The following is a 26,796-nucleotide window of genomic DNA, read 5'->3' as shown; positions in this document are numbered from 1 at the left end:
GCCTACCATACTAAGAAAATTTTACCTTAACTTCAGAAACCTTTGTATGTCCCATGAGTCATGAGAGATGGGATGTCCCTACAGTAATGAGAGATTGGAAGTCCACTTATCAAAATATTTGACTGACATACTAAAACTATTCAAAACAAGTTGAATTTAGACATTCCTCTGATAGCATCTAAAGACTTTTTGCATTAATTTCTTTTGGGGAATATCTTAGCTTAATTGGTAAAAATGTTGGGCTGACCTTAATAACCGATTGGAGGAATAGTCATAAGGAGTTGAGATGATTCAGTGCTGGCATCTTGTTACCAGATTGATATTACAAGACATAAAAATTGATGTTACAAGACAAAACATAGAGGAAAGAGTGTGGTAGAGGATGTACAGGTAGAGAAGGTAAAATTATTGCACTTTGCCTACCATTGAAAGATGTTGGACATATATTGAATGCATTTCACTTTTGATGTAGCATCATCTTGGCAATACTATAGAAAGTAAACTTTACCTAATATCTGATATATCTGATTGTTGATGTGAATAAATCATTCATATATTCTACATGTTGTTTGTCCAATGAATACTATTAGCTGTGATTCATTGATTTGCATAAAATATCTGAGAGAGTATTTTATTCTTCATAAATATCCACTAGGACATTTTAATTTAAGTCATTTTAATTTAAAAGCCCATTTTGCTATGCTTGCTGGTGCCCAGGCTTGGTATATATGTGATTGTAATTTGCTATTTGATTTTGCAAACCCAGATAATGTGATCTACGGTATAAAGTAAGCCTTATGGTTTCAGACACTGAAAGCATGTGTAACCAAACTATCATCAGTGAAGCTGATCAGATGAACAAGCAAAAACAGACTTAAAAAGCATTATTAGTTTATTAAAGGTCTCACAAAAAATGAGGAAAAAAGAACTACAGGCAGTCCTTGACTTATTTCCTTTAGTGACTACTCGAAGTTATAACAGCACTGAAAAAAGGGACTTGTGGCCATTTTTCACACAACTGTTGCAGCATCCCATGATCACATGATTAAAATTCAGACACTTTTCAGCATCTATGAGTTTCAGTGTCTTGGGGTCATGTGATCACCTTTTGTGATCACCTTTTGTGACCTTCTGACAAGCAAAGTTAATGAGAAGTCAGGTTCACTTAACTGTGTTACTAGCTTTACACTTGAGTGACAAGAAAGGTCATGAAATGGGGCAATTAATTTAACAAGCACGTTGCTTACCAATGGAAATTTTGGGGTCATGTTACCTCTTCTTGCACAGGCACTCACACATCACATTAAATAATGACTTAAAATCATGGTGTATTGATTACATCCTAAACAATTTGTGACTTAAGATTACTTTCTAAAGAGAAGGTTACTTGTGAAAATCAAAAAGAATTGGGCTCCAAATGTACTGAATAGTATTGCTCACTAATAACTAATTCAGGGTATAAGACTGAAGTCTTATAAACTAACAAATAAAACAAAACAAAACTGTACTCAACAATTTTATTAATATGTTATTTATTTAAAGAGACAATATCTATTAGATATGTTTTGTTAACTTTTTGAACTGCTCTACTGTGACATAGTAAAAATAGCTAATAGAGATATATAAATTACATATTTCTGCCAAAAGTGCAGACACAGATTAACAACATAGGATATAGAATGCTGTACCATGTGTCTTGACTCATTGGAAATGGCAGAACTAGCAACAATTACATACTCCTCAAGCTACAAAGGGATAATTTAATATATAATATACTGGAAATAACTGGAACAGAATTCATATATAATTTTATTATCATGATTTTAAATAATCTAAATATCATTCTTGCTAATCTGTATATTGCAGTATTTTAAGTTTTTTTGTTTCGTCCAGGAAGCTCAGGATAATCTTCTCGCAAAAGTATGTGACGCCGACATGTTGGACATGTACTGTGCTCCTTAATCCATGGCCCAATACACTGTATAAGACATAAAAAGATTGCACAAATATCTCATTAATAATATATGGCTATGAAATATGGGAAGAATCCACTCTTAAAAAATAAAGTAGAACTGAACAAAACATTTTAAACCTCCAAAATTAATGGCTGCTGTAGCTTGCAATCACATGAAAACAATTTGGGTGCTTGGCAGCCCACAGGGGTGCCTTATCTCCCCTCATCTCTGCCCTTTCGGCTGCCCTGGACAGCAGCACTTCATGGCCAGTGTTGGAACTGAAATAGACTCCCAGGGCTTTCAGCAGTCTCAGCTAGTTGCCAATCACATGGCCTTTACTGTAGGCCCAGCACCACTGCCATTTCATGCCCCGTGACTTGGCCAGCCACACCAGCACCACAGTGCCAAACCTCAGCTGTTCCTACTGTTCTGCAGGCTCTGCTGTGCTCGGCATGCTGCTTTTCTGCCTCCCTCCACTGCTGATGAAGTGGACCTGTCTTGAGCCTATGCAAGGAAGCTGCTAACCATGCCAGGCTTTCTTCCTGAGGTAATTTGTGCCACCCTCCAAATACTGCACCCTGTTCTCACAATGCTTCAGTAGGTTTCTTGAGGCCTGAAATCTTGCAAGATTTCTCCAAATCACCATTCTCCAAATCACATACAATACATTTTGGTGATACTTTTTTGAGATTATATTCAAAAAGTTTTTGACACCAACTACATGTTTCACAGTTGCAATTTCTTGGTTTAAACCTCTGAATTTTCACCCTGTGGGCTGCTTTATCTGCCACTTTCAGACAGACTGCTATTCCTCCTGGCTAATATGGAAAAAAACAATCCTTTCTTAAAGTGCCATCCCTGAACTGGTCATTTTAAATTACTATCATCCAGTTTCTAACATCCCTGTTTTAGGGAAGATGAAGAATATCACTGACAGATCTCTGGAAGAAAAGAAAACCTTGTACTTCCTTGAGGAATGTCAAGGATTATTAGTTTAAGAAACATATTCTTTAAATTTCTGCAGGTAAGGCTTTTTTTAAAAAAAAATCTATTGGGAATTGTGGGATCTCAAGAAAAGTGGAGGATATTGTATTTTAGAGTCCTTGAATAAATGGTACAGAAAATTCACATTATTTAAGCATCTTTCTACTCATATTTTTTGGTGCTGAAATGTGAAAGTCAACATATTGACCTGCCTAACCTGAGGAAAAGCAATACTGTAGCTATCTAAAAGTACAACTGCAATAATAAAAATTGATACGGAAGCATTATATTTCCATCTAATTATGGTCACACCCATTTTTAAGATTGAAAAACTCATTTCCTAAATAATGTAGATTACATTAAACATACTTTGAATTTGCAAGGAAAAGGTTATTTTTTTTATACTATAGGTATCAGTTTGAGCACTGAAAGTCTAGTCCTGAAAACAAGATGATTTAAACTTCCACAATGTAATTTGTGTTTTTGCTCCCTAAAGTAAATTCCCCAAGTATATATTGCAAAGATTATGATTATATTAAAAATTGGTGCAATACAGCAGCAATTCTCTAGTCATTTACAAAGTCACAAGGAACAAATAAAGATCTTTCTGTGTTGATAATTCACTTACCAGTTTGTGAAATCTATGTCCACAATCCAGAACATGCAACAGACTTGAAGTTAGTTCTTCATGACATATTACACATGGATCGTTATCCTATAGAAAAATGCATTTGTCATTTCAAAATTGCTTCAAAAATTATTGATTCGCTTTGCATTAAAATATACAGGCTCTCAAAAAATTCTGAAAAGTAATGGCCATATCTAATATTTTACATGCATAAAAATCTCCATGATCTGCTGTTAAAGTGGCAGATTTAAGTCAGTGTGTGATATCCTGAAAGCAGCTGATTCAGAAAGTACTGAACTAAATGAGCTGTTTGACTCAATTACCTTTTAAACAGAAATTTAGTTTAGCAGCATCAAAATAAAAATGTATCATTCTAATCCATGTGTCAGTGTGGCTTTGCAAAATTTATTTACTTAATTCTAGAATAAATACTATAATCCAGTGTATTCAGTGTCAATAGATTAGAAAAAATATTGCATCCAGAGTTCCATTAGTGAATTCTGCTCATAGGAAAAGACACAGATTCAGGGAACCAATGAAGACTACACCCGTCACAATTATATGGTTCCCCCACCCAATTCATATAAAGTTATCTCTCATATTCTTTTTCTAATAACTATTTCATTTGTGGGGAAAAATAGAGCTATATCATTATTGTTCAGCAGTTATTTATTAAAATTTATATGAGATGACCAAGGTAGGATCAAATGTGTCATTAGTATGGAACTGCTACGCTCCCACAAGAGACCCAATTCCAGCCCCCCCCCCCTGAATGCCATTGACTCTTATCTAGCACCAATTTGCCTTGACCATTAGTAGACCACATTCTTGGTTATGGATAGCATGTAAAAAAAATTGAAGTTCTTTGAACTAAACTCCTATTCCTGGCTATTTCCACCTGACAAAACCTTTGAGAAAATTTAAATTCCAATCTTTAATAAGATTTTGGAACCTCCCATACCATATTGGTATGGAACATTATTCATTTTTACTCAATTCAACTCTGAACAAAAAAATCTGGATTTTGAAAAATGATTAATTTAGCTCATTCTTTGATTTCTATGATATTAGACACTACATTTTGAAAACTATTCTAAGACCTTGAAAACTAAAAAGCTTGTGTTTAAAAATTTTAAAGGGTTTTGGAAAGAATATGTATGACATTTCTAAAACACCAAATTATCAAAGTGATTTATCAAAACCATCGTTTACATAGAAAACCTACAATGGCATCATTTGATTTTTTCCACTTTGATTTTGAAGTTTCACCAATATTTTTCCATGGCATCTGATTTGATTGAGATGGAAGTCTAGTTTTATTTTTCTTTTCATTAGCAGCTTTAGACCTTGGTTTGCTTTGTACCAATGTGTTTAATACTTTTTGAGTATGACTTGCATTTTCTCTTGAAGTACAAGAGGATAACTTTTCATTTTTTCTGGAAGAGGAAAGAACCTTTAAAAACATAATGATGAATTATTAGTAATATCTTTTCAATTTATACTTCATTTTTACACTGTTTAGGTAGTTGACAAATATATGAATTAAAAATAAATGATTATTTGAAGCAAGAACAAAAAGCAAACAAAACAAAACATATCAGTAATAAGCATTCCAAAATAGCACCAAGATAAATCTTAGTCTCTAAGCAAAAACAAAAATTCCTTTGATAATGCATATTGAATACCAAATAAAAATGAAACCTAAAAAACCTATACAGGTAGTCCTCAAATTACAAGAGTTCATTTAGTGATCATTCAAAGTTACAGCAGAATTGAACAAAATGTCTTATAACCATTTTTCACATTTATGACTGTTACAGTATCCCCATGGTCATGTGATCAAAATTCAGATGCTTGGGAACTGACTCGTTTATTATGATTGCAGTATCTTCGGGTCACCTGTGACCTTTTGACAAGCAAAGTCAATGGAGAAGCCAGATTCACTTATCAACCATATTATTAACTTAACTTCAGTGTTTCACTTAACAACTGTGGCAAGAAAAGTTGTAAAATGTAAAATGTGAGGCAAAACTCACAAATGTTTCACTTAACAACAGAGATGTTGGGCTCAATTGTGGTTGTTAAGTCAAGGATTACCTGTATAACTTCCTTGAGAAGTATTCAGAGTCTTTCGAGCTACAACGGAAAAAGGCTTATTGTTCGCTTCTCTTGATACGAACTTACTACAACGACTCTCATATATATTTCAGAATGAATGATAACCTAACTCAGGGGTGTCAAACTCAATTTCACTGAGGGCCACATCAGGATTGGGTTTGACCTTGGAGGGCCGGGTGGGGGCGTGGGATGGGTGTTAACATGGTGGGTGTGGCTATGATGGGCGTGACATGGAACCGTACCTAGGCAGACATGGTTTTATAAACTTATAAAAATAGGCATACATTTCTGTGATTTTGTTTTTTTAATACTTACTTGATCTACTTCAGGGGTCCTCAAACTTTAAACGGGGCCAATTCATAGCAAGACCAGCTGGGTGGACGTGGCTAGGTGGTCATATGTCTGGGTGGACGTAGCCAATTTAGCAATCCATTTTGCCAATTTAGCAGTCCATTAAACAATACACACAAATTAAACTTTAACTTGTTTTGCTCCTGGGGGTGTTTTATTTGCTTTTGTTTGCATGTTGCTCTTTTGATTGACTTTTCTTTTTACTAGATCGTTTTTTAAGATGTTTAGGAGTGTAGTGGTCCACTTCAGTAAACTCAGTTTTGCAGCAATTCTACTCAGCCCCAAGGAGTTACAATCAACAAATAGAACAAACCAGAGAAGGCATTGTCTCTCCTTGTTTTGGGTGGCTGGGAGGCAAGGGACTCAGCCCAAGAGCTGGCCTCCTTTGAGAGGCAAAGGAGCAGGTTTATGTCCACACCAGAATCTGGAAATAGGCACCCCTCAACAGCAACCTCTTGCATACTTGGGACTGTTGTCCGGCCAAGCCCCCCAACCAGCATGGGCTCCTTTTGCCTTCCCTCCACTGCTGCTCAGTGCCAGAACAGACAAGAAGGAATGGGGTGCTTCTCCTCTGGGCTTGATTCCTCTGCCCCTTCCCCAACAGCTCCCTTGCAAAGATAACGTGTTTCATTGTGGCTGAAGCAGCAGCCATGAGACCCAGGCAAGCCCCTTCTGCCTTCCTGGGCTAAGCTAGGCTACCAAGTATAGTAGCCTGTCTGCCCCCTTAATTGGTGAGGGAAGGGAAAATCCCCACCCCCAATTTAGCTATTGAAGTTAAGGCTGGTTTCCCCTCAGCCCCGCTCTTGATCGGGAAGCCCTTAGCCTCAATCTGAAACCTAGGAAAAGGCATAGGGGAGCATGGGAGATGTGCTCGCATTTTCCAATTAAGAAAACTTAAAATCTACAATGCTGTTGTTTTCAGAATGCTGTGCCAAAACCCTTTTCTTGAGCGGGGAAGAGGAAAACAACCTTTAGGGCAGGGCTCCTGCTCCTGCCGCCGCCGTGCAAGCCCGTCCACAGCAGAGACACCATCCAAAGATTGCCTTATGAGAGAGAGACCGAATCAAGAAACTGACTCCATAGGAGGACTAGAACTATAAATGATTGACACAGGCTAGTAGCAGAATCCTGCAAGCCTGAAAAGTAAAATATTTTACTTTTCCTCCCTTTTATAACCACCTAAGCCAAGGACTGCCTCCTGCAGTGTTCCAGAGGCCCCGTTTTAGGCCTGGAAGGCCTTCTGGAGCACTCTGGAGGCCAAAAGCGATTGGGGCACCCCATTTTTGCTAGCAGAGGCACCACAGACCAGTCCTTTGATGTTTCCAGACCAGCCCTGCAGCTGAATCTGGCCAACGGGCCTTGAGTTTGACACCCCTTACCTAACTTAATCTAAACTTTTCCCATCTTAGGTAGAACATGAATGAGTCCATTTAGATTTTTTTTGGTGAATTTATCAATAGCAATTATCAGTAGCATATATACCATAGTGTATCATATGTATTGTGTGGGGGTTTCTTGATAGCTACAGAAACATTTTCTGCAAATTACCTTTTTTGTGTTCGGATGATCCAAAATAAATTCAGTTACCCTGTTTAGGTACTCATCTGCACTCAACTTGTTTCTGTTTTTGACATTGACTTCTTTTATAAAATTTTCTAAATCTGAACTGCAGGAGAGAAGAAACACAGGTATTCAGGTATTTTGCAGGAAAATTAATACAACAAGTATTTTAGAAAACCTGACTATCTAAAACTGAATTGCATTATGTGCCCTGTCCCCATTAGCATATAAAATAACCACTTAATATTTCTTCTTCATCTTAAAGCATCCTAGAAACAATGAAAACTTAAGACATCCACATTTTTCACAGGTCTTTAGATAAAACAAAGATTCCATTCTGAATTTAAGATAACTATGTAGTATTACAAGTCATCCCATGAATACTTAGTTCCCACTCCTGTTTCAGAAGAATTTGTGCAATAGAGTCACATATAACTGAACCCCAGGCATAGGACGCTATATAATAACGATTTACTATGCTGTTACTATTAAAAAAAAATCCTAAGAATATTTTTTTTAAAAAATTGAGTTGTGGAGTAGAGAAACCTGAATTGAACATAATAGAATGCTGAAATGAGAGTCAACTCAATTCCTATCAAACCAAGTTAAGAAAAAAAAATAGAAACATGATAATAAGCAGCATGGTACAGAAAACACTGTCACCAAGTCTTGAATTTTGTGGCCATACTGAACCATAGTTCAAAAAACCCCAAATTTCAGGCATTAAAAATTACTTAAGATAATGACAAGAAGAACCATTTCAGATTTTCTCTTAACTTTAAATTATATTAGGAAAAGCAAAAATAGTTAATCATTTCTAAAAAATTGTGCCAGAGTACATTTAACTTATACATTGTACAATTCCCACTAGATTTTACACATACACACGATTTTTAACTAAAGTGCCAGCTACCCATTTTTTTTCTACTGTAGATATACCTTGTATGGTATGGAAATATAATTCTAAGTTGGTCAATTATATTTTCAGATAGCTTTCCAAGAATTGGCTTGTTTAGAATTGTAGCATAGTCCAATTCTGCAGCTCCTGCTGGTTCCTCTAAAATGCTATACAGTGGCTGGCTATTCTGAAGATGTCTTCCTGAATATCCTAGTGATTGAGGCAAGCATACTTTATCAGAAAGTGAGCTTTCTCTGCATTCAGAAGGCAGTTCTCCAATGTCTTTATCTGAAGGAGGCTCTGGATTTTTATTGCCAGTGTGAATTTTAGCTTTGGAAGATAAGGAGTAATTGTCATTAACATTTGAAAATGGAGCAGACAGATGTGGAGCAGCAGGTGAATACATTATGATGGCTGGGTCATTAATAGGAGACTTCTCAGGAGTTGCCTAAAGGGAAAAAATAGCACAAAGACCAAATATGATGAGAAAAACTTTTCCAAGCATTCTAAAACTGTTTCTGCCACATCAGATAGCTTGAGATTGAAGTTTTTATTTATTTATAATTTTAAAAACTGCCTCAGACTCTAGATGGTACACAAACAGAGCAACAAGCCAATTTAAGAAACAGCAATTATTCTCAAATACTACAAAACTGAACAGTAAAAGTTAAAGCAAAAAGAGTAAACTTAATTTAATGTCACCTGCTTTGCTCAGGCAGTCATTTACTTATATGTCGCATTATATTTACAACAGTGCCTTACTTAAGGGAAAAATAAGATTATCAGCCAGTATCTACTCTTCATATGATTCAACATAATATTCAAGAATATTAGCAGAACAGGACCTGAGATTTTTCTATCAAAATATTGTAATCTATCACAGTCTTTATTTCTGTTGAACAATGAATCTTATACTATCACAGCCTTTTTTAATTCCAGTTTCTCTGGGCATTCAAATGGTATTTCATGGCAGCAATTTGGACAAAAATCTGAAGAATTCTCACAAATAAAGGCAAATATACACGTCCCAGGAAAACGATGCAGAATCCAATCTGAGTTGGTACAACAACAATCAATGATTTACTAGCCAGCCACCAACTCCCCAATCAACAACTAAAAGCCACACACAACCAGGCACCACATAAATATTACATTCTGAAGAGAAAGTAGTTCCTTGAGGATGGGCTCCAGCAAGAAAGCTTGGAAGACTAAAACTCTGGTCCTGGACTGACTCAGATTGGATCCTTAAGAATTATCGGTTTATAGCTGGTAATGCAAGATATCCATTTCTTGTTATTGTATATATTCCCACAGGAAAAAGAACTCTAGAGTCCCCAATACATGAGGAAATTTCTCTGAAAAAAACTGAACAAGCTACAGAACCGTTTGAGCTTTTCCATGCTTCAAATGTGCAATTGTGATAATGCAGTGATCTGTTCATTTTGGATGTAAAAATATCATAAAATAACTTACTAGTGACAAACCAGTAGGTGGCTGAAGAGCTGCAGTTTCTACTGGAGTGATACTATTTAGGAGAGCACCATTTTTTACTATATAAATCCTTTCTTCAAACTGACTCTGTGGAAAAGAGATGAGAGATACCTTTAATATTCTTAGATCAGAATTCTCTATCAAGAATACTTATTTGGCTGAAAGCCCAAAATAAAATCTATCAGTAAAACCTATATAAATGAACACCTGATTCTCAGGCTAATTTCATAGCACCTGGTTCCTAAATGATGTCATGACACATGTTAGGTGTTTTTATTAGTTAAAAAAGATAGAAATCAATATCCTACAAAGTAAAGCACTAATCTCAAATGTTATCTATTATTATGGTTGGTTGCACAGTCTGCAAGATGTTTAGAATGAATTTGGCATTTTTATCCACCTATCAAGTCCTTCCCAAGGCCCTGAGATAGGCAGATATTGATGTTTCATGGTGTCAGAGGTACTGTTCCAGGATGTAAGCTATTCTGGCTAAAACTGCCTTTTGCAATTGACTGCAATATATATATATATATATATATATATATATATATATATATATATATATATATATATATATATCGTTAGTAAATTTGTCAATGCCAATGGTGTTCAAATGATACTCCAGTTGTTTTGGGATTTGACCCAAGGTGCCTATATTTCAAAGTTGTTATACTAACAACTCTGGCCAGCGTACAAAACAGTAAAACCAACCCAAAAAAAACACCAAACCAAAAATAAAATTGACAAAAACCTCCCCTGCATCCCAAGGCATCACTATCCCATGCATTTGTGCAACATGAAGCTGTACTGTAACGTTATCTCATTTCAATGCTTGCTGAAAAAGCCAGCTCATCAAGACCTCCTGGAAGGCAAGGAGAGTGGGAGCCTGCCAGTTCACTGAAGAAGGGTTTCAGAAGTAGAGGCAGGTACAGGATGAAAAATACAGAAGTCAAACCGTATAGCTTCCAGTTATCTCTGAAACAAGTTTATTGGCTTTCAGAAAACTCTTGATATTAAATCATGGTTCAAAGCAAGTATAATAGGTTACTTCCTTGAAGCCATTGAAGCATCGTCAAAGAGGATGCTATGATTAATAGTGATTCCTGGCTTATTTTCCCATTTATGCAAATGAAGGGGTGAAGAAACTACAGAGATATAGAGCCTGTTTATATCTCCATTTTCTTACTTCAGATATGATTGCTCAAGTATGGCACTACCAATACACAATACCAATAATGAATAAAAAACAGCACAAGAGACTTACCTCTATTTTTTTCTTTTCTTCTCCAATATTGGAAATAAATGACTCCCAAGAATCAATCTGCAATTTTGACTGAGGTGCTGCAGAATGACTGAAAATGATATAATTTAATTTATGTAATTTGATTATGTAATTAATTTAATATTAATTCATTTATAAAACATGTCCTGATTTTTCATAATTAAAAATGATTCTAACCATGAAATGACAATTTAGTAATTCAAGCTATATAAGTACTGTAGTTGCTTAAAATATTGAAGTTTGATTTTTTTTTTCCTGCAAGCATCCTTTCCCAAATCATGTTTATGAGGTTGAAACATAAAAAGTAGATGCTCAAATCATTTGAAAAACAAGGCTTTTGGGGAAAAAAAGAGTATCAAGGCTTTATACAAAATCACAGAGCGTGGCCTAAGCAGAAAAAGAGAAAATAATAATAATAATAATAATAATAATAATAATAATAATAATAATAATAATAATAATAATAATAATAATAATAATAATAATAATAATTTAATTTGTATACCGCCCTTCTCCCGAAGGACTCAGGGCGGTGAACAGGCAGATAAAATATAAATACACACAATAATTAAAAACATCCCTTAAAAAACTAATTTAAATGCCCAAAATGTTAAAAAACGTACTCCCCCGTAAAATAACAAAATTTTAAAAACCCATCCAATAAAAATAAAAATCAGGCTAGTCCAGCCATACGAAATAAATAAGTTTTAAGTTCGCGGCGAAAGGTCCTAAGGTCAGGTAATTGTCAAAGTCCGAGGGGAAGTTCGTTCCACAGGGTCGGAGCTCCCACAGAGAAGGCCCTCCCCCTGGGGGCCGCCAGTCGACACTGTTTGGTTGATGGCACCCTGAGGAGTCCCTCTCTGTGGGAGCGTACCGGATGATGGGAGATAGAAGCCGGCAGTAGGCGGTCCCGTAGATAGCCCGGTCCTAAGCCATGGAGCGCTTTAAAGGTGGTAACCAATACCTTGAAGCGCACCCGGAAAACAACAGGTAGCCAGTGCAGTCTGCGCAGGATAGGTGTTATGTGGGAGCTCGAGGCGCTCCCTCAATAACCCGCGCAGCCGCGTTCTGAACTAGCTGAAGTCTCCGGTGCTCTTCAAGGGAGCCCCATGTAGAGAGCATTGCAGTAGTCCAGGCGAGAGGTAACGAGCATGAGTGACTGTGCATAAGGCATCCCGGTCCAGGAAGGGACGCAACTGGCGGATCAGGCGAACCTGATAAAATGCTCTCCTGGAGACGGTCGCCAAATGGTCTTCAAAGGACAACCGACCATCCAGGAGCACGCCCAAGTTGCGTACCTTCTCCATCGGGGCCAATGATTCACCCCCGACAGACAGCCGCATCTGCAGCTGACTGTACCGAGGTGCCGGCATCCACAGCCACTCCCTCTTGGAGGGATTAAGTTTGTGCCTGTTCCTCCCCATCCAGACCCGTCGGCTTCCAGACACCGGGACAGCACTTGACAGCTTCACTGGGGTGGCCCAGGGTGGAAAAGTACAGCTGGGTGTCATCAGCGTACAGTTGGTATCTCACCCCAAAGCCACTGATGATCTCACCCAGCGGCTTCATATAGATATTGAACAGGAGGGGTGAGAGAATCGACCCCTGCGGCACCCACACATGAGGCACCTTGGGTCGATCTCTGCCCCCTGTCAACACCGTCTGCGTCCGATCAGAGAGGTAGGAGAACCACCGATAAACGGTGCCTCCCACTCCCAACCCCTCCAACCGGCGCAGCAGGATACCATGGTCGATGGTATCAAAAGCCGCTGAGAGGTCTAATAGGACCAGGGCAGAGGAGTAACCCCTATCCCTGGCCCTCCAGAGATCATCCACCAGTGCGACCAAAGCTGTCTCCGTACTGTATCCGGGCCGGAAGCCGGACTGGAACGGGTCTAGATAGACAGCTTCATCCAGGTACTGGGGTAGCTGACATGCCACCACACTCTCTACAACCTTCGCCGTGGCGAAGATTGGAGACTGGCGATAGTTCCTAAAATAGCTGGGTCCAGGGAAGGCTTCTTGAGGAGGGGTCTCACCACCGCCTCTTTCAAGGCAGCGGGAAAGACCCCCTTCCGCAAAGAAGCATTTGTAATTCCCCGGAGCCAGCCTCGTGTCACCTCCTGAGTAGCCAGTACTAACCAGGAGGGGCACGGATCCAGTAATCATGTGGTAGCGTTCAGCCTACCCAGCAACCTGCCCATGTCCTCAGGAGTCACAGGATCAAAGTCATCCCAAACCACCTCAACAAGACGGGCCTCAGAACCCTCGCCTGGATCTACCCAATTTTGATCCAATCCGTCCCGAAGCTGAACGATTTTGTCGTATAGATAACCGTTAAACTCCTCGGCACGCCCTTGTAGGGGGTCCTCCCCCCCCTCCTGTTGAAGGAGCGAGCGGGTCACCAAACAGGGCGGCGGGCGGTTATCTGCCGGCGCAATGAGGAGGAAGCGTGAAACGCCGCAACCCTCATTGCCACTAGGTAGGTCCTACTATAGGACCTAACTAGTGTCCGTCAGCCTCAGAGCGGCTGGATCTCCAGGCACTCTAGGCGTCTTCTCCGGCGCTTCATCTCCTCAGCTCCTCGGAGAACCAAGGAGCTGGTTGAGACCGACGCCGGGTCAGAGGCCGCAAAGGCACGACACGGTCCAAAGCTCCAGCCGCGGCCCGTTCCCAGGCCGCAACTAGCTCTTCAGTCGAGTCGTGGGCCAGGTGTTCGGGAACCGGCCCAAGCTCCGTCAGGAACCTCTCCGGGTCCATCAGGCGCCTGGGACGGAACCAACGCATTGGTTCCGTCTCCCTGCGGTGGTGGGTAGCGGTCAGAAAGTCTAGACGAAGGAGAAAATGATCTGACCATGACAAAGGTTCAACAACTAAATCATTTAAAACCAGATCATTAGACCACTGGCCAGAGATAAAAATCAGGTCTAGGGTACCTCCCCCGACGTGGGTAGGGCCGTCAATTAACTGAATCAGGTCCATGGCGTCATGGAAGCCATGAACTCCTGAGCTGCCGAGGATGCTACGCGGCTGATGGCAAATTGAAATCCCCATGACCAACAGTCTGGGGTTTCAACTGCCAACCCGCCAGCAACTCCAACAGCTCAGGCAGGGCTGTAGTCACGCAGCAAGGAGCCAGGTACGTGATCAACAAGCCCACCTGAGTTCTACGACCCCACTTCACGAAGAGGGATTCACACCCAACTATCTGAGGCACAGTGGTTTCCCTCGGCTCAAGACTCTCCTTAATGATAACCGCCACCCCTCCACCCCTACCCTGGGCCCTCGGCTGATGGAATGCTCGGAAGCCTGGTGGGCACATCTCCACTAGGGGGACCCCCCCTTCGGTGCCCAGCCAGGTCTCCGTAATGCCCATAACGTCCGCGGTCCCTTCCTGAATAAGATCTGAAATCAGGGGGGCTTTATTAACCGCGGACCTGGCATTACATAACATCAGCCGGAGGCCCAGGTCCCGATTACCCTGGCCACTCGGGTCACGGGAAATGTTGAATTACTTGAATCAAGCAAAGAAGAAAAGCAATACAAAACCCTAAAATCATGTTTTTGGCTTTCCAAGCATCAAAATAAGTTGTAACAGCTGTTGGATTTCAGAAAAAATGGTCAATACAATTTGCTAACAAATATTTTATCCATTGACATACTCATTTCAGAGTAATAATTGTGCTAGCACTATGACTTGTTGCCATGTTCAATGAAGCAAATATGCATATGAATGCATGGTTCACATGATACATTTTTTTTATGTTGCGACTATAACAACGTGAAATTTTAGTAAGAGATATGATTTGTTAGGAGAAGAATTAGAATCTAATGCCAAAAGCTAATGGTGAGCAAAGTCATTTATGGCAGAGTTTCATCCCTTTTGAGACCATGTATTCTGTTAGTAAAAATCAAATTTCCAGGGATCCTAATCAAGAAGCAAGACTCTGAATGGTAGAAAATCAGCTGCATTCAGATTAAAGTGCTTTTTCTCCCTTAGTGTTCCACAGAGCCCTATTAAGTTCACATGAATTCCTAATATTCCATGGACACAATTTCAAAAACCCTGATTTATAATCCCATTCAATATCCTTTCACAATAACCACATATGCAACAGCATATCTGTATATTGTAAACAATACCTGGTCATGAATTTTAGATATTTAATATTGGCTTTGGCATTTGTTGATTTTCTGCATAGTTTGTAGAATTCTTTCTCTTTCCAGTTTTCAAGTACTGACACCTGAAATAATATTAATGTAAATCTAAGCATCAAGCTGGAGAAAATAGTCTATCACATTAACTTTGTGGAAAACAACTAATCACCAACACTTACCACACTACTCTTTTTCATTACTGCAAAGTGTAATCTTAAAAATATAACAGTATAAATATATTTTAAAAACCAACACAAAGGTAGCAACAAACTAAAAACTAGAAATTTACACTGAAGCTGTATGTGTGCTCTGAAACTTACTCTAAATTGTAACACTGTAATCCAAATGAAGGAGGAATGGACAGTTTGTCGCTTGCAACAGCCTTTAAGCATGTTAAATTCTGACTACCAAATTTCAGCATCTATATTTTAGATGGATGATTACAGTTATTTTCTATTATTGTAAAAATCAGAATGGTAGTTGTTTTCTCCCCCTCCCCTTAAAATACCAAAAATATTTTTAAAATGGTCTTGAAAACAGGCCAATTCATTATATTTAATTAGTATTTATCAGTGAGAATGGTAGATGTTCATTTGCCCATACGTAATTATTAATTCTCCATTATTTTCCCCTTGAATCAGTGTTGAGGGTTGCAGTGGAAACCAGTTGGACCCTCACACACTGCATCAAGTAATATATTACAGTAATTTAGAGAGGCAGGACGAAAAGCCATAACTTTAAATCTCAACATTTTGTGAATTGTTGAAAGTTTATTACAGAAACTTAATAAAGTTTTTGTATCTGCCAGCTATTCTAACTTTGAAAAAGAGGAGAACTTCATGGGGAGGAGTAAGAATGCATGAGTAATGAGAAAAATAGTGTTTTTTCACTGAAAATGTGAGGAGAATTCTGAACTGGGAGAATTCTAAATTTGCCCACAAGGAAGAAAAGTTACCAGGACAAAGAGTCTAAAATGGAGAAAGAACCTGATGATGAAAAAATGGAGATGGAAAGTTCAGCAGAAAGGAGAGAAAGATACACAGAATCCTTCCAAATTTATGGGGGAGGGGGAATGGAAAATGGAAGGAGAGTTGTGAGGTTAAAATGGGGAACCAGTAGCTCCTGCCAAAGATGCCGTTATGTAAAGATATAACAACTGCTGGGCTTTAAGGCCAACTAGCACTGGGATAACTATCCATTGATTTGGATGAATAAGAGGAAGAAGCCACAAGTTTAAACCCAAAGACTATAAAATCATTTACATTTTTTCACAGTGGGCAACCAACTCTTATATATGGCTTCCTTTTTACCTACAATAAAGTTTCCAGGTGGCCCAAGCTGCTTCTGTCAAGTTTGGCCAAGATACTAAATAAAGCCATGAAAAATCATGAGATACGTGATTTGCTAATAAATCCTAGTGGGTGGACCTGACAAAAGTATTACATCAAGTATGTAAATTTTAGACAAACTTGATAAAATATTAAGATAAATAGTTTGAAAAAAACAGCAATGTGTTCAAATAGCACCATATATTTTACCTCTGCTGCTATTGCTCTTTTAACACATTCTTGCTGATAATCTTGGGTCTTCTTTATAAGTTCCTCCATTTTTATTTTTTCATATTCAAACCTATTGCTGTGAAGTAAAGTTAAAGACTATTAACATATGCTCGGATGTCTATGTGCCTAAATATCTGCAAAACAAAAATTAATTCAGCATACAAGCTATACACTGGTAAAACTCTCACATCACTAAGCATTAACGGGGCAAAACCTGTGAATCAAAGGGTAATTTTTTAAATCAAAGTACCTCAAATGGGCCAACTAACAAACCAGTTCCCATGACTCCCATAAAATTGAAATTTAGCAAATTGTATAAAACATTTTATGACATAAAAATTACAAAAATCATTTTATGGCATAATACAAAACGTCATAAAACATTTTCTGTGCTCGACTCCTAATGTTTGACTGTGCTATACAGTTCAACATCAGCTACTTTCAAGGCAGATGCAGAGGAGAGGAGGTTTCAACAGGGCTCTCCCAAGAGTTGTGGGTGGGAGGGTGGGAACAGCATAAGCCGATATTATACAGTACATGGAAAGAAGAATGACCCAATGGGTTCCAGGTTGTCTAGTTATTTATAAGTAGCAACACATAATTTTACTTTAATTAAACACAGCAAATATGTTCAACTTGATTTATAAAGTGGCCTTTTCACTGTCAATTTTTGACAAGATTACAATTGCTTCATTGTGGTTTTACAATTGCATTTTCCAGAAATTAATTTCTGAGTATTTAATAGACAGTATACATTTACCAAACCCATGAAATGATTTGTGAAACATCGAGTTAAAGATTAAAGCAAATTTATGCCTACCTGATCTCCAGAAATTCATCCAAATACGCTTTGTACTGTTTATCCTTCTCATCAATATTTTTCATGTATCTGTTTTATTGCATAGAGATGTTTACAAACAAGCAATTTCATAGTATATAGATATTGAATACAATATTTCTTCACTATATTACAATATTCAGGATTTTTCCTTTTCTGCCAACATTCAACATTAGATAACCAGATTATGCCATAAGCCATGTAAGAAAATACACAGATCAGAACTGAATCATACAGGGAATAATATTCAGCAATACAAATTATGTATGTTAGCTAGCACTTTTCAGAGACAAATCAGTATATTTAAAAGAAAACTATTCAGCCTATTTTTGACAACATCATGAACTATGTCGGTATATACTAACATTAATAAAACTAATAAAACAACTTATCCAATTATTCTATAGACTGAGTGGCAGGTAGAATTACTAGCACAACTAACATGTTTAGGATAAAAATATGAAGAAACAAGGAGCTTTTTTCAAGTTTTCATTATTTTGTATGATAGAACATTGAAAAAGTCTTAATATTTATTCAGCAAGAATACTATACCATTAAAGTGATTTGAGAATCAATTTTACTATAATGGTTAACATGCTTGCCTAAAAGCCAGGAGACTGAGTTCCAGACCTCCCTTATGCGTAAAAATTGGCTGGAGGACTTTGGGCCAGTAACTCACTTCTCAAGGTTATTGTAGAGGAAAAAGGAGGCACTAGAAGTGAAGGCACCTTAGATACGTTTGTGCCTTGAGTTGAGCAAAAAAGTATCTATGCATGTGTACATGTACATGTAAGGGATAAAAATCTAATCACAATACCGTATATACTCGAGTATAAGCCGAGTTTTTCAGCACGTTTTTTGTGCTGAAAAACGTCCCCTCGGCTTATACTCGAGTATATACGGCTTATACTCGAGGTTTTTTTTTTCCTCTTTTTTTCACATTATACCGGATGGCGCAAACTTGGCGGGCTTTTGCATTAGCGCGGGGAAGCCCTGCCGGTGCAGTGAGAGGGCGGGGCGGGGGAGCCGCCAGCCTTCTCGGCTGAGGGAGGGAGGGTTTCCCCGACCGGTAGCTGCCTCATTTCCCACCCTCGGCTTATACTCGAGTCCCCAGTTTACCCCAGGTTTTTTTGGGTAAAATTGGGGACCTCGGCTTATACTCGGATCGGCTTATATTCGAGTATATACGGTAATTATGATGATGTAATCTGAAGGCAGTTTGTGAATGGGATCGTTCTCTGAATATACAACATTTTATTTTTTGTGTGCAATACAGGTAGTCAGAGTATGACTTCTTGTTCAACGAGTATGACAATGCTGAACAAGGAGAACTTACAATATATCCTCAACCATCATAGGGAGCTGAAGTCATGTGATCATGTTTCTGACATTCCCTGCCACCTTCCCACAAGCAAAGTCAATGGGGAACCTGACAGGAAGTTTCAGTCCAGAGAAAACTCCATTTAATGATCCAGGTGGTCCTCCCTTTAACAACAGTAACTGGTGGAATTGCTATCACTAAGTGATGTGGTCATGTGATGTTGTGCTTTATGATCACATCACTTAGCAATGGCAATTCCAGCCCTAACTGTCATCATAACCCAAGGACCACCTATATTCAGAAACAAACTAAAATCCTCAAAAATATGTAAACCTGAAGCCCATTGTAATCCTAACTCTAACCTTTCACCACCTAAACATATTTTCATTTTCAGAATAAACGTACGTTTCATTGGTTTCTATTAGCTTTCTGACTTTATTTTTTCCTGCCTTTAATCCTTCTTGTTTTTCTTTTTTTTCTTGTTGCCATTTTTTAAAGTTCACTTCTGCATCTTGATGAAACCAATCCAATTCTCTCTTGCTGAGCTGTAAAACAAAAAATATTTCCCCCCACGCAACATAATAGAATACTTTCTTAAAACAAAATATCCAAGTTTGAATGGAAAAAAAAACAGTGTTTAGGAATTATTTGGATTAAAAAAAACCCAGTGATATGTAAAATTATTAATGTACATCTGAAAAGAAATATATACTTTTGCTATGCAAACAAAGTAACTGTTTTTAGTCACTTTGCTGCATAACAAAAGAAAATACTCTTAATTATCCGATTTTAGGATAATAGAAACTAACTACAGTAGTAACAATATTAGCACTTAGGCTTGTAACAACAGTAGTAACATCATTAGCACTTCACAATACTTTACAGCCCTCTCTAAACTGTTTACAGAGTCAGCATATTGCCCCCAATAATCTAGGTCCTCATTTTACTGGAAGGATGGAAGAGTAAGTCAACCTTGAGCTGGTGAGAATCAAACTGCTGAACTGCTGGTAGCCGGCAATCAGCAGAAGTAGCCTGCAGTACTGCATTCTAACCACTGCGCCACCACAGCTCATTACAGTATTAAGCAACATTTTTTTTTCTTTTAAGATGTACATTAATAAGTTAATGTAATAATCTTCCATCTTGCAGTGAAAAAGGCTTTAAAATAATATCATTTCAAATACAGCTTGAATTATAATAGCAAAGTTTTTTTCAGCAAAAGAAAAGAAAAGGCACAAAATACAGCTGGCCATATAACAGTACAAATAATAGTGGCAACCATGATGATGGCCAGATTTCCTTCCTTTTATATGTATAATTGCTAATGATGAAAAATAATTACCTTGTTTCCTTCAATAAGTAGTGATAACTCTTCCTCTAAAATACTGGTCTCTTTGGAACTTCGACATTTAAGTTGTTCATACTTTTCAGTTGCTTCTTTAAGTTGTTTTTGTAGTACATGATGTTCTTTCTCCATACGTAACATATCTCCCTGCAAAATATATTACATCCTATATTCCTACAATGTTTTAATCAGTTTGTATAACCATAAAAAACACCAATAACTAATTTAAAATTATTATTGCTGCCATAGATAAAAAGTAAATATTCTTTTATCTACAGTTTTCCATTTAAAAATAATTTGAAAATTTAAGAGTATGTTAAAGTAGTATAATTTTTGATACAAGCATCTGATTCCCTCTCCTAAGATAAAACAGGAATTTAAATAGGCCAGCAATTAATGTGATCTTATATATTACACATATTTCTATAAATCTGAAGTCAACCAAATAAATAAACTAAGATTGGCAATTTCAGTTAAGAAGTTTTAAAAAGCAACATTTTCTTTATTATTACAGTAGTTTCAACAGAGCTAGTCCTTGACTTATAACAACAATTGAGCTCAGAATCATGATTGTTGAGTGAAGAAGTCATTAAGAGAGACTTCATGTAACTGTCCATATGACTGCTTGGCTCAATTACTGCAATCCTGGCACTCTAGTTTCTGAACTCCACAGGAGGATGTCAGTTTCCTGCATGCAGAAGAGAACTCCTGAAATAGAGGTTGAATTATAGTATTATGATCTGAGCTCCATTTTTCCACCCTTCCAAAGGAATTCAGCATCCCTTGGCAAGTAGCTCTTTCAGCCACCCTTCAGAGACAACAGGGAATCCTCTCTTCTGTCTCCATTAATTTTCTATGGAAGCCAGAAGAGAACATTGCAAATGTCAATCACATCATCGCAGGGCACTGGGTAACCCGGCTGTGCCAACAGGTTGCCAAGCACCCAGATTGTGATTATATGATTCTGGGGTGGGGTGGGGGGAGTATAGCAATAGCAATAGCACTTAGACTTATATACCACTTCACAGTGCTTTACAGCACTAAGCGGTTTACAGAGTCAACATATTGCCCTCAACCATCTCGATCCTCATTTTACTAACCTCGGAAGGATGAAAGGCTGAGTCAACCTTGAGCCTGGTGACATTCAAATTGCCAAATTGCAGGCAGCCGGCAGTCAGCAGAAGTAACTGCAGTACTGCATTCTAACCACTGCACCACCACAGCTCAACGTTTTACAACAGCCAGTAATGATTTCTGAGGTCATCATAACTTCAAATGGTTGTTAAACAACTGGTCATAAGACAAGGATTACCAATAATTCAACCTTGCTGGACACTTTCTCTATATCTATTAGTTTACTTACTTGTTGGCTTTCATAAGGATGAAGAGGTAAAGTATTAACTCCAGCATCTGTTAGTTCTTGATCCACCTACAATGTAAAGGCCCAAAAAAACTTTCAACAGAGTTTTTATATCTATCTATCTATCTATCTATCTATCTATCTATCTATCTATCTATCTCGATCTATCTATATATAAAATCTTCAGTATAAAACATATTCAGAACTCTAAAGAATGAAAGACAACATAAAGATAAGCAACCATGTGACAAAGAGAATAGTTCTGATATTTACAAAGAAAAAGAAGGAGTTGACAAATTACTGAAAGATAATGCAGAAAGATGTTACCTGGCTTTACAAGTAGTCAAAAAGTAGGAAACAATGGGGAAAATGCACCATGACCAGATACTGGAGATATTAGAAAGATACTTGGAGGGATGGGCTGAGTTGGTAAGCCCTGACTGAATTCAAATGTGCTCACCATGGCTAAGGTACTTAAGGAAAATCAGGTGCAGGGCTGGTCGTAGGAGCACAGAGTCCATGTGGTAAAGGGGGAGGAAGAAGAGGAAAGGCAATATAAGCTTTTCCTATTCATCCTGGAACAACCCTGATTTTTCCTGAGTCAAACCTAAGAAATTCAAAGCCACTGAGAAGTGTCAGATTGAACACCCAATATGCAGCTGTTGTTCTAAGCACAAAATATGTTTATTGCTTTTGGTTCATTTTGATTATAATACTGAGCAGAAGAGATGTCAACAAAAACCCTAAGGCATCAAAGAAGCGTATATTTTTATTCTACTTTGACAATGACCGGAAACACCAGATCTTTGGACTATGAAGGTACAGGGCTGTAGCTAGGTGGGGTTTTTTTTTATGCTCCCTGTTGGGTTAAGAATAAAGGTTCTTCCTAGAAGAATGTTGAAGTGGGAGATGGGGTAGGCAGCATTTTAGCATACGGAATGAGAATGGAAACTTTCATTTGAGTTGAAGCCTATGCTTTCTATAGGAAAATGCATACCAGCAGGGGAGCAAACCAAATATGGGTGAGGCAAATCATCCTTATTAAAAAATCTCCTTGTATTCTGGCTTACCACCACTGAGATCTGATTCATCACTTCCAAAGAGCATTTGAAGCAGAATCACACAGATTGTGTATACCAAAATACAAAAAATCCATTACTTGAGTAGCACTTGATTTTTCAGTAATTAGGCATATGCAATTAGCCAGTATATTTGAGATGCATCAAAATCAAATCAATGTCTATCAGTATAATGTGCAAACCGATCCTTACAGATTCTGTTTTATCTGAAACCCAGAACAAACAAAACGTTCCATGTGTTGTTTCTGTCACACTATAACTATTGTAGTAGGGTTTGGCAACATGATAGAATGCTTCCAGTTTGAAACTAAATATATTTTACCAGTGTTGTACTGCACAGTATATACATTAGGTGGTCAAATCTAAAAGAGGAAGAAAGTATTAGTTAATTAATATGCACAACATAATATATTTTTCTCACCTGTATAGCAATCATCCTTGAACGGGGATTGTTTCTTGCTAGAGATTTATTCTCTGTTTCCATTTTGGTAACAGAACTGTTTTCAGCATCATTACAACAATGATCCTCAATCTGGTCAAGTTTATCTTTGCAAGTGTGAATGTCCGATTTCACTGCAATGCAAGGACTGTTCTGAAATGTATGTACTTGATCAGCTGTGGTAAATTTATCAGCATTATACTTGCTATGTATTGCTTCTGAATCAGTATCAAGATAAGCATTATAATCTGCATATATATAATTGGTTTGTTCAGAAATATCTGGCATAAATGGCACTTGAGTAAAAACTGGAGATAGCCTCTCATTTACATATTCTGAATGGATTTCATTCAGAAATATTGTATGATCGTCAGATACAGTTGGAGACAAAGATACATTTGCCACTGGTGCTGTGTCAGTTGTCTGACTAGAAAAGGAATATGAGGGAGCAAAAGGACTAAATGAGGAATGGCTAGTAGTCACATATTCTAAATTATTTGTAGATGTTGAAATATAAGGCTTATTAATAAAAGAGACAGGCTTAAATTCCTTAGCAGTTGGATTTAAACTGGAAATGCTATGGAAATTGTTTTCTTGACAGTACAGGCTCTCTGAGTAATTGTTTTCATCAATTTCAATGAGTTCTGTATTTTCTTGCAGCATAACTGCGTGTTTCATCAATCCAATAAGATCATCCACCATAACAAAACGTAGAGATCCCAGAAGAAAAGATTTTAGACCACCAGCATTCTCCACTATCCTACGAGTGTCTGGGGGGAAATCTTCATATTCCCCAACTAATAGTGGATTATCAATTTCCATGGGACCATGTTCTTCCAAGATTTGAGAAAAATAGCTGTGAAAGTAATCAAAATACAATTTTAATACCAAAATAAGCATTCATAATCTGTATATATGCAATTAGATTGCTCAAAAGTGTCTAGAACAATTGACATTTAGGTAAGAAATGGGGGAATTCTCTCATTTTTATATTCCAAAGCAGCTGAATTCAGAAATATTGCATATTATTCAAATAGATGGAGGCCAAAAAATAGTATTTGCTATAGGAATGATGCAGCCATAAAGTCAGCTGTTTATTACTGGTTTACCTTTTGAATGCTCATTGTTACAAGAGTAACACAGGGTGGAAATCTTAAGAATTCCAGTTTGAAATATAAAAATATCTACAAATTAGAAAATAGACTTTATGTCATTTTGTATTAAACACTACAGGACTTTCCAAATATCACATGTTGCAAGAGAAGCTTTCTAGATACTGTAGCACTGCCTGAATGCATCCTGAAATACCCACACATTTGAAAAGAAGTGTTATAAATGAATAGCTCAGTTCAAGTATTAAACAAACATGCAGAGATTTCAAGGAAGTAGTCTTCTGGGACTGCCCTGCTTCCCTTTCCATGTTGCTAGTACAAACTTGGTCAAAAGAGAACTGTAAACAAAGCTCTATGTTTGAAGCCAACACAATGCAACTTGTTCTGTAAAGACAATTTGCAACTTAAGGCAATTAACAAACTTTGTAGTAAATCCTGCTATGGGGAGCATCAGATACTTTCATATATTGGTGCCAAACTAAAACAGATGAACATAGTTGGGATAAATACTTTACTGGCAATTAAAAAACAATTGCTACCAACCTGCCTTCCATTGCACAAGTCAAAAAGAGGGCTGTGAAAATATCTACAGACCCCTCACAACCTGGACATAAACTGTTTCAACTCCTACCCTCAAAACAACGCTATAGAGCATTGCACACCAGAACAACTAGACACCAGAACAGTTTTTTCCCGAACGCCATCACAACAAATAATTCCAACAACACTGTCAAATTAACTACTAAGACTGTATTACTATTCTTCTTCTCATCCTTACTAGCATCTATCTCTTCCCACTTATTACTATAACCATGTCGCTTATATCCCTCAATTTATATTGTTTTTATTTGTTTCCTAGTACGATTTGATAGCTTATTAGTAACTTGACTATCACTAAAAGTTGTATCTTTTTATTCTTGACGAATGTATTTTATTCTCCTTATGTACACTGAGAGCATATATACCGAAAACAAATTCCTTGTGTGTCCAATCACACTTGGCCAATAAAGAATTCTATTCTATTCTATTCTATTCTATTCTATTCTATTCTATTCTATTCTATTCTAAATTTCCAGCAAAAAATAAGTTAATATAAATATTAACTGGATTGACATAAAGGAAAACGGGATAAAGAACCATCTCACAAAGGCAGCACAAAAGAAATAAAATGTTCCAAAGGATTCCCAATAATGAATGATCTTAAAAGCTAACTTTGATCAGACATATAGCAATCCATTGCTTTGCTTTAAAAAAAGAAAGTAAGGCACATTTGAAACAGATCCTTGGGAGGCTTCAATAGAAGATTTAGAAAATAATGTCTCTTCATAAATTTAGCAAAAATACAAATGGGTTAACTTGTAACAAAATAACAATTGTAATTCATTCAAACTCTTTCTCCAATCGTTTTGTTTAATAAGTAGCACTAAACTAAAAAGCTAAAATAAGAACATACTCATATAAGCTTTCACAAGTTGGATCAGGGTAATTGTCCAAAATTCTTTGATAATTGTTGTTAGATGAAGCAGTATTATACAATGCTTCAAATATCATAACTTGTTCATGAAGATCATCTGGGATTCTAAAAGGCTCATGTGGATTCATAAAACTTCTGTTGAGGAAAAAAAAAAACCCATGTAAAAATAATGTAGTGTAAACCATGGTGTGTCTTAATAGTTAAATTTGTTTGATCAGACCACTACAATGAAAATTCTCAGTGTGACAAAATGAAAATAGGCCAATAGTTTATTATACTAGTTGCAAACTAATCTTAATTCCAATGTATAATTACCGTATTTTTTGGACTATGTGACGCACCTAGATTTTGAAGAGGAAAACAAGAAAAAAAATAGTTTTTGGCCTCCGTGCATCTGGTTTTTACCCTTCCCAATCCCCAGGAAGACTCTGCAGGCCTCCCAAACCCTCTGCCCATCCTGTTTTTGCAAAAAAAGGAAAACGGGACACGCGGGAGGAGTTTCAGGAAGCCAAAAAATAGGGCCGTATTCAGTCTATAAGATGCACCAACATTTCCACCCACTTTGGGGGAAGTACGTCTTATAGCCGAAAAATACGGTACATTATGAGCACTAACTAGAAAAGACACATGCATCTTTCCATTTCAATGGTGGAATGAAACCCTTTTTGCAGGTTCTTTTTCAAACTTAATAGAGCAGATATTAATTGGGATTTTTTCACAATATTTGTGTGAGATGCTGATGGAGTTGAATCTTATATAGCCTAAAGACTTTCCTTGAGGTACAAGGAGAATTAAGAAATACAAGATTTGATTGTGTTTTCTGGGGCCTCTCCATCAGTGAGGA

The 26,796-nt window shown here is 37.5% G+C and overlaps 1 protein-coding gene across 6 annotated transcripts in view; it reads right to left on the bottom strand.

Moving 5' to 3' along the window:
• Positions 1 to 874: 874 nt before the first annotated feature.
• Positions 875 to 26,796, bottom strand: part of TTC3 (tetratricopeptide repeat domain 3) — a 75,826-nt gene continuing 49,904 nt past the window's right edge. For 4 of the 6 annotated variants that reach the window (XM_058184523.1, XM_058184525.1, XM_058184524.1 and 1 more), the window contains 15 exons: positions 25,932 to 26,087; positions 23,349 to 24,222; positions 21,852 to 21,917; positions 20,486 to 20,635; positions 19,549 to 19,688; positions 17,805 to 17,873; positions 16,964 to 17,060; positions 15,411 to 15,511; positions 11,250 to 11,337; positions 9,968 to 10,072; positions 8,536 to 8,942; positions 7,585 to 7,702; positions 4,793 to 5,020; positions 3,568 to 3,654; positions 875 to 1,978 (listed from right to left, as the gene is read on the bottom strand). In XM_058184523.1, coding sequence (XP_058040506.1) covers positions 1,871 to 1,978; positions 3,568 to 3,654; positions 4,793 to 5,020; positions 7,585 to 7,702; positions 8,536 to 8,942; positions 9,968 to 10,072; positions 11,250 to 11,337; positions 15,411 to 15,511; positions 16,964 to 17,060; positions 17,805 to 17,873; positions 19,549 to 19,688; positions 20,486 to 20,635; positions 21,852 to 21,917; positions 23,349 to 24,222; positions 25,932 to 26,087 — 2,794 coding nt within the window. In that variant the 3' untranslated portion in view covers positions 875 to 1,870. Of the gene's footprint in view, positions 1,979 to 3,567; positions 3,655 to 4,792; positions 5,021 to 7,584; positions 7,703 to 8,535; positions 8,943 to 9,967; positions 10,073 to 11,249; positions 11,338 to 15,410; positions 15,512 to 16,963; positions 17,061 to 17,804; positions 17,874 to 19,548; positions 19,689 to 20,485; positions 20,636 to 21,851; positions 21,918 to 23,348; positions 24,223 to 25,931; positions 26,088 to 26,796 lie in introns of those variants that run through there. The other 2 variants (XM_058184526.1, XR_009155268.1) reach the window with 2 other exon arrangements.

This window comes from Ahaetulla prasina, chromosome 5 (genome assembly GCF_028640845.1).
Source record: "Ahaetulla prasina isolate Xishuangbanna chromosome 5, ASM2864084v1, whole genome shotgun sequence".
NCBI classification, from domain to species: Eukaryota; Metazoa; Chordata; class Lepidosauria; order Squamata; family Colubridae; genus Ahaetulla; species Ahaetulla prasina.
Note: the sequence above shows the minus strand (reverse complement) of the source record. Positions and strands in the feature narration are given on the sequence as shown.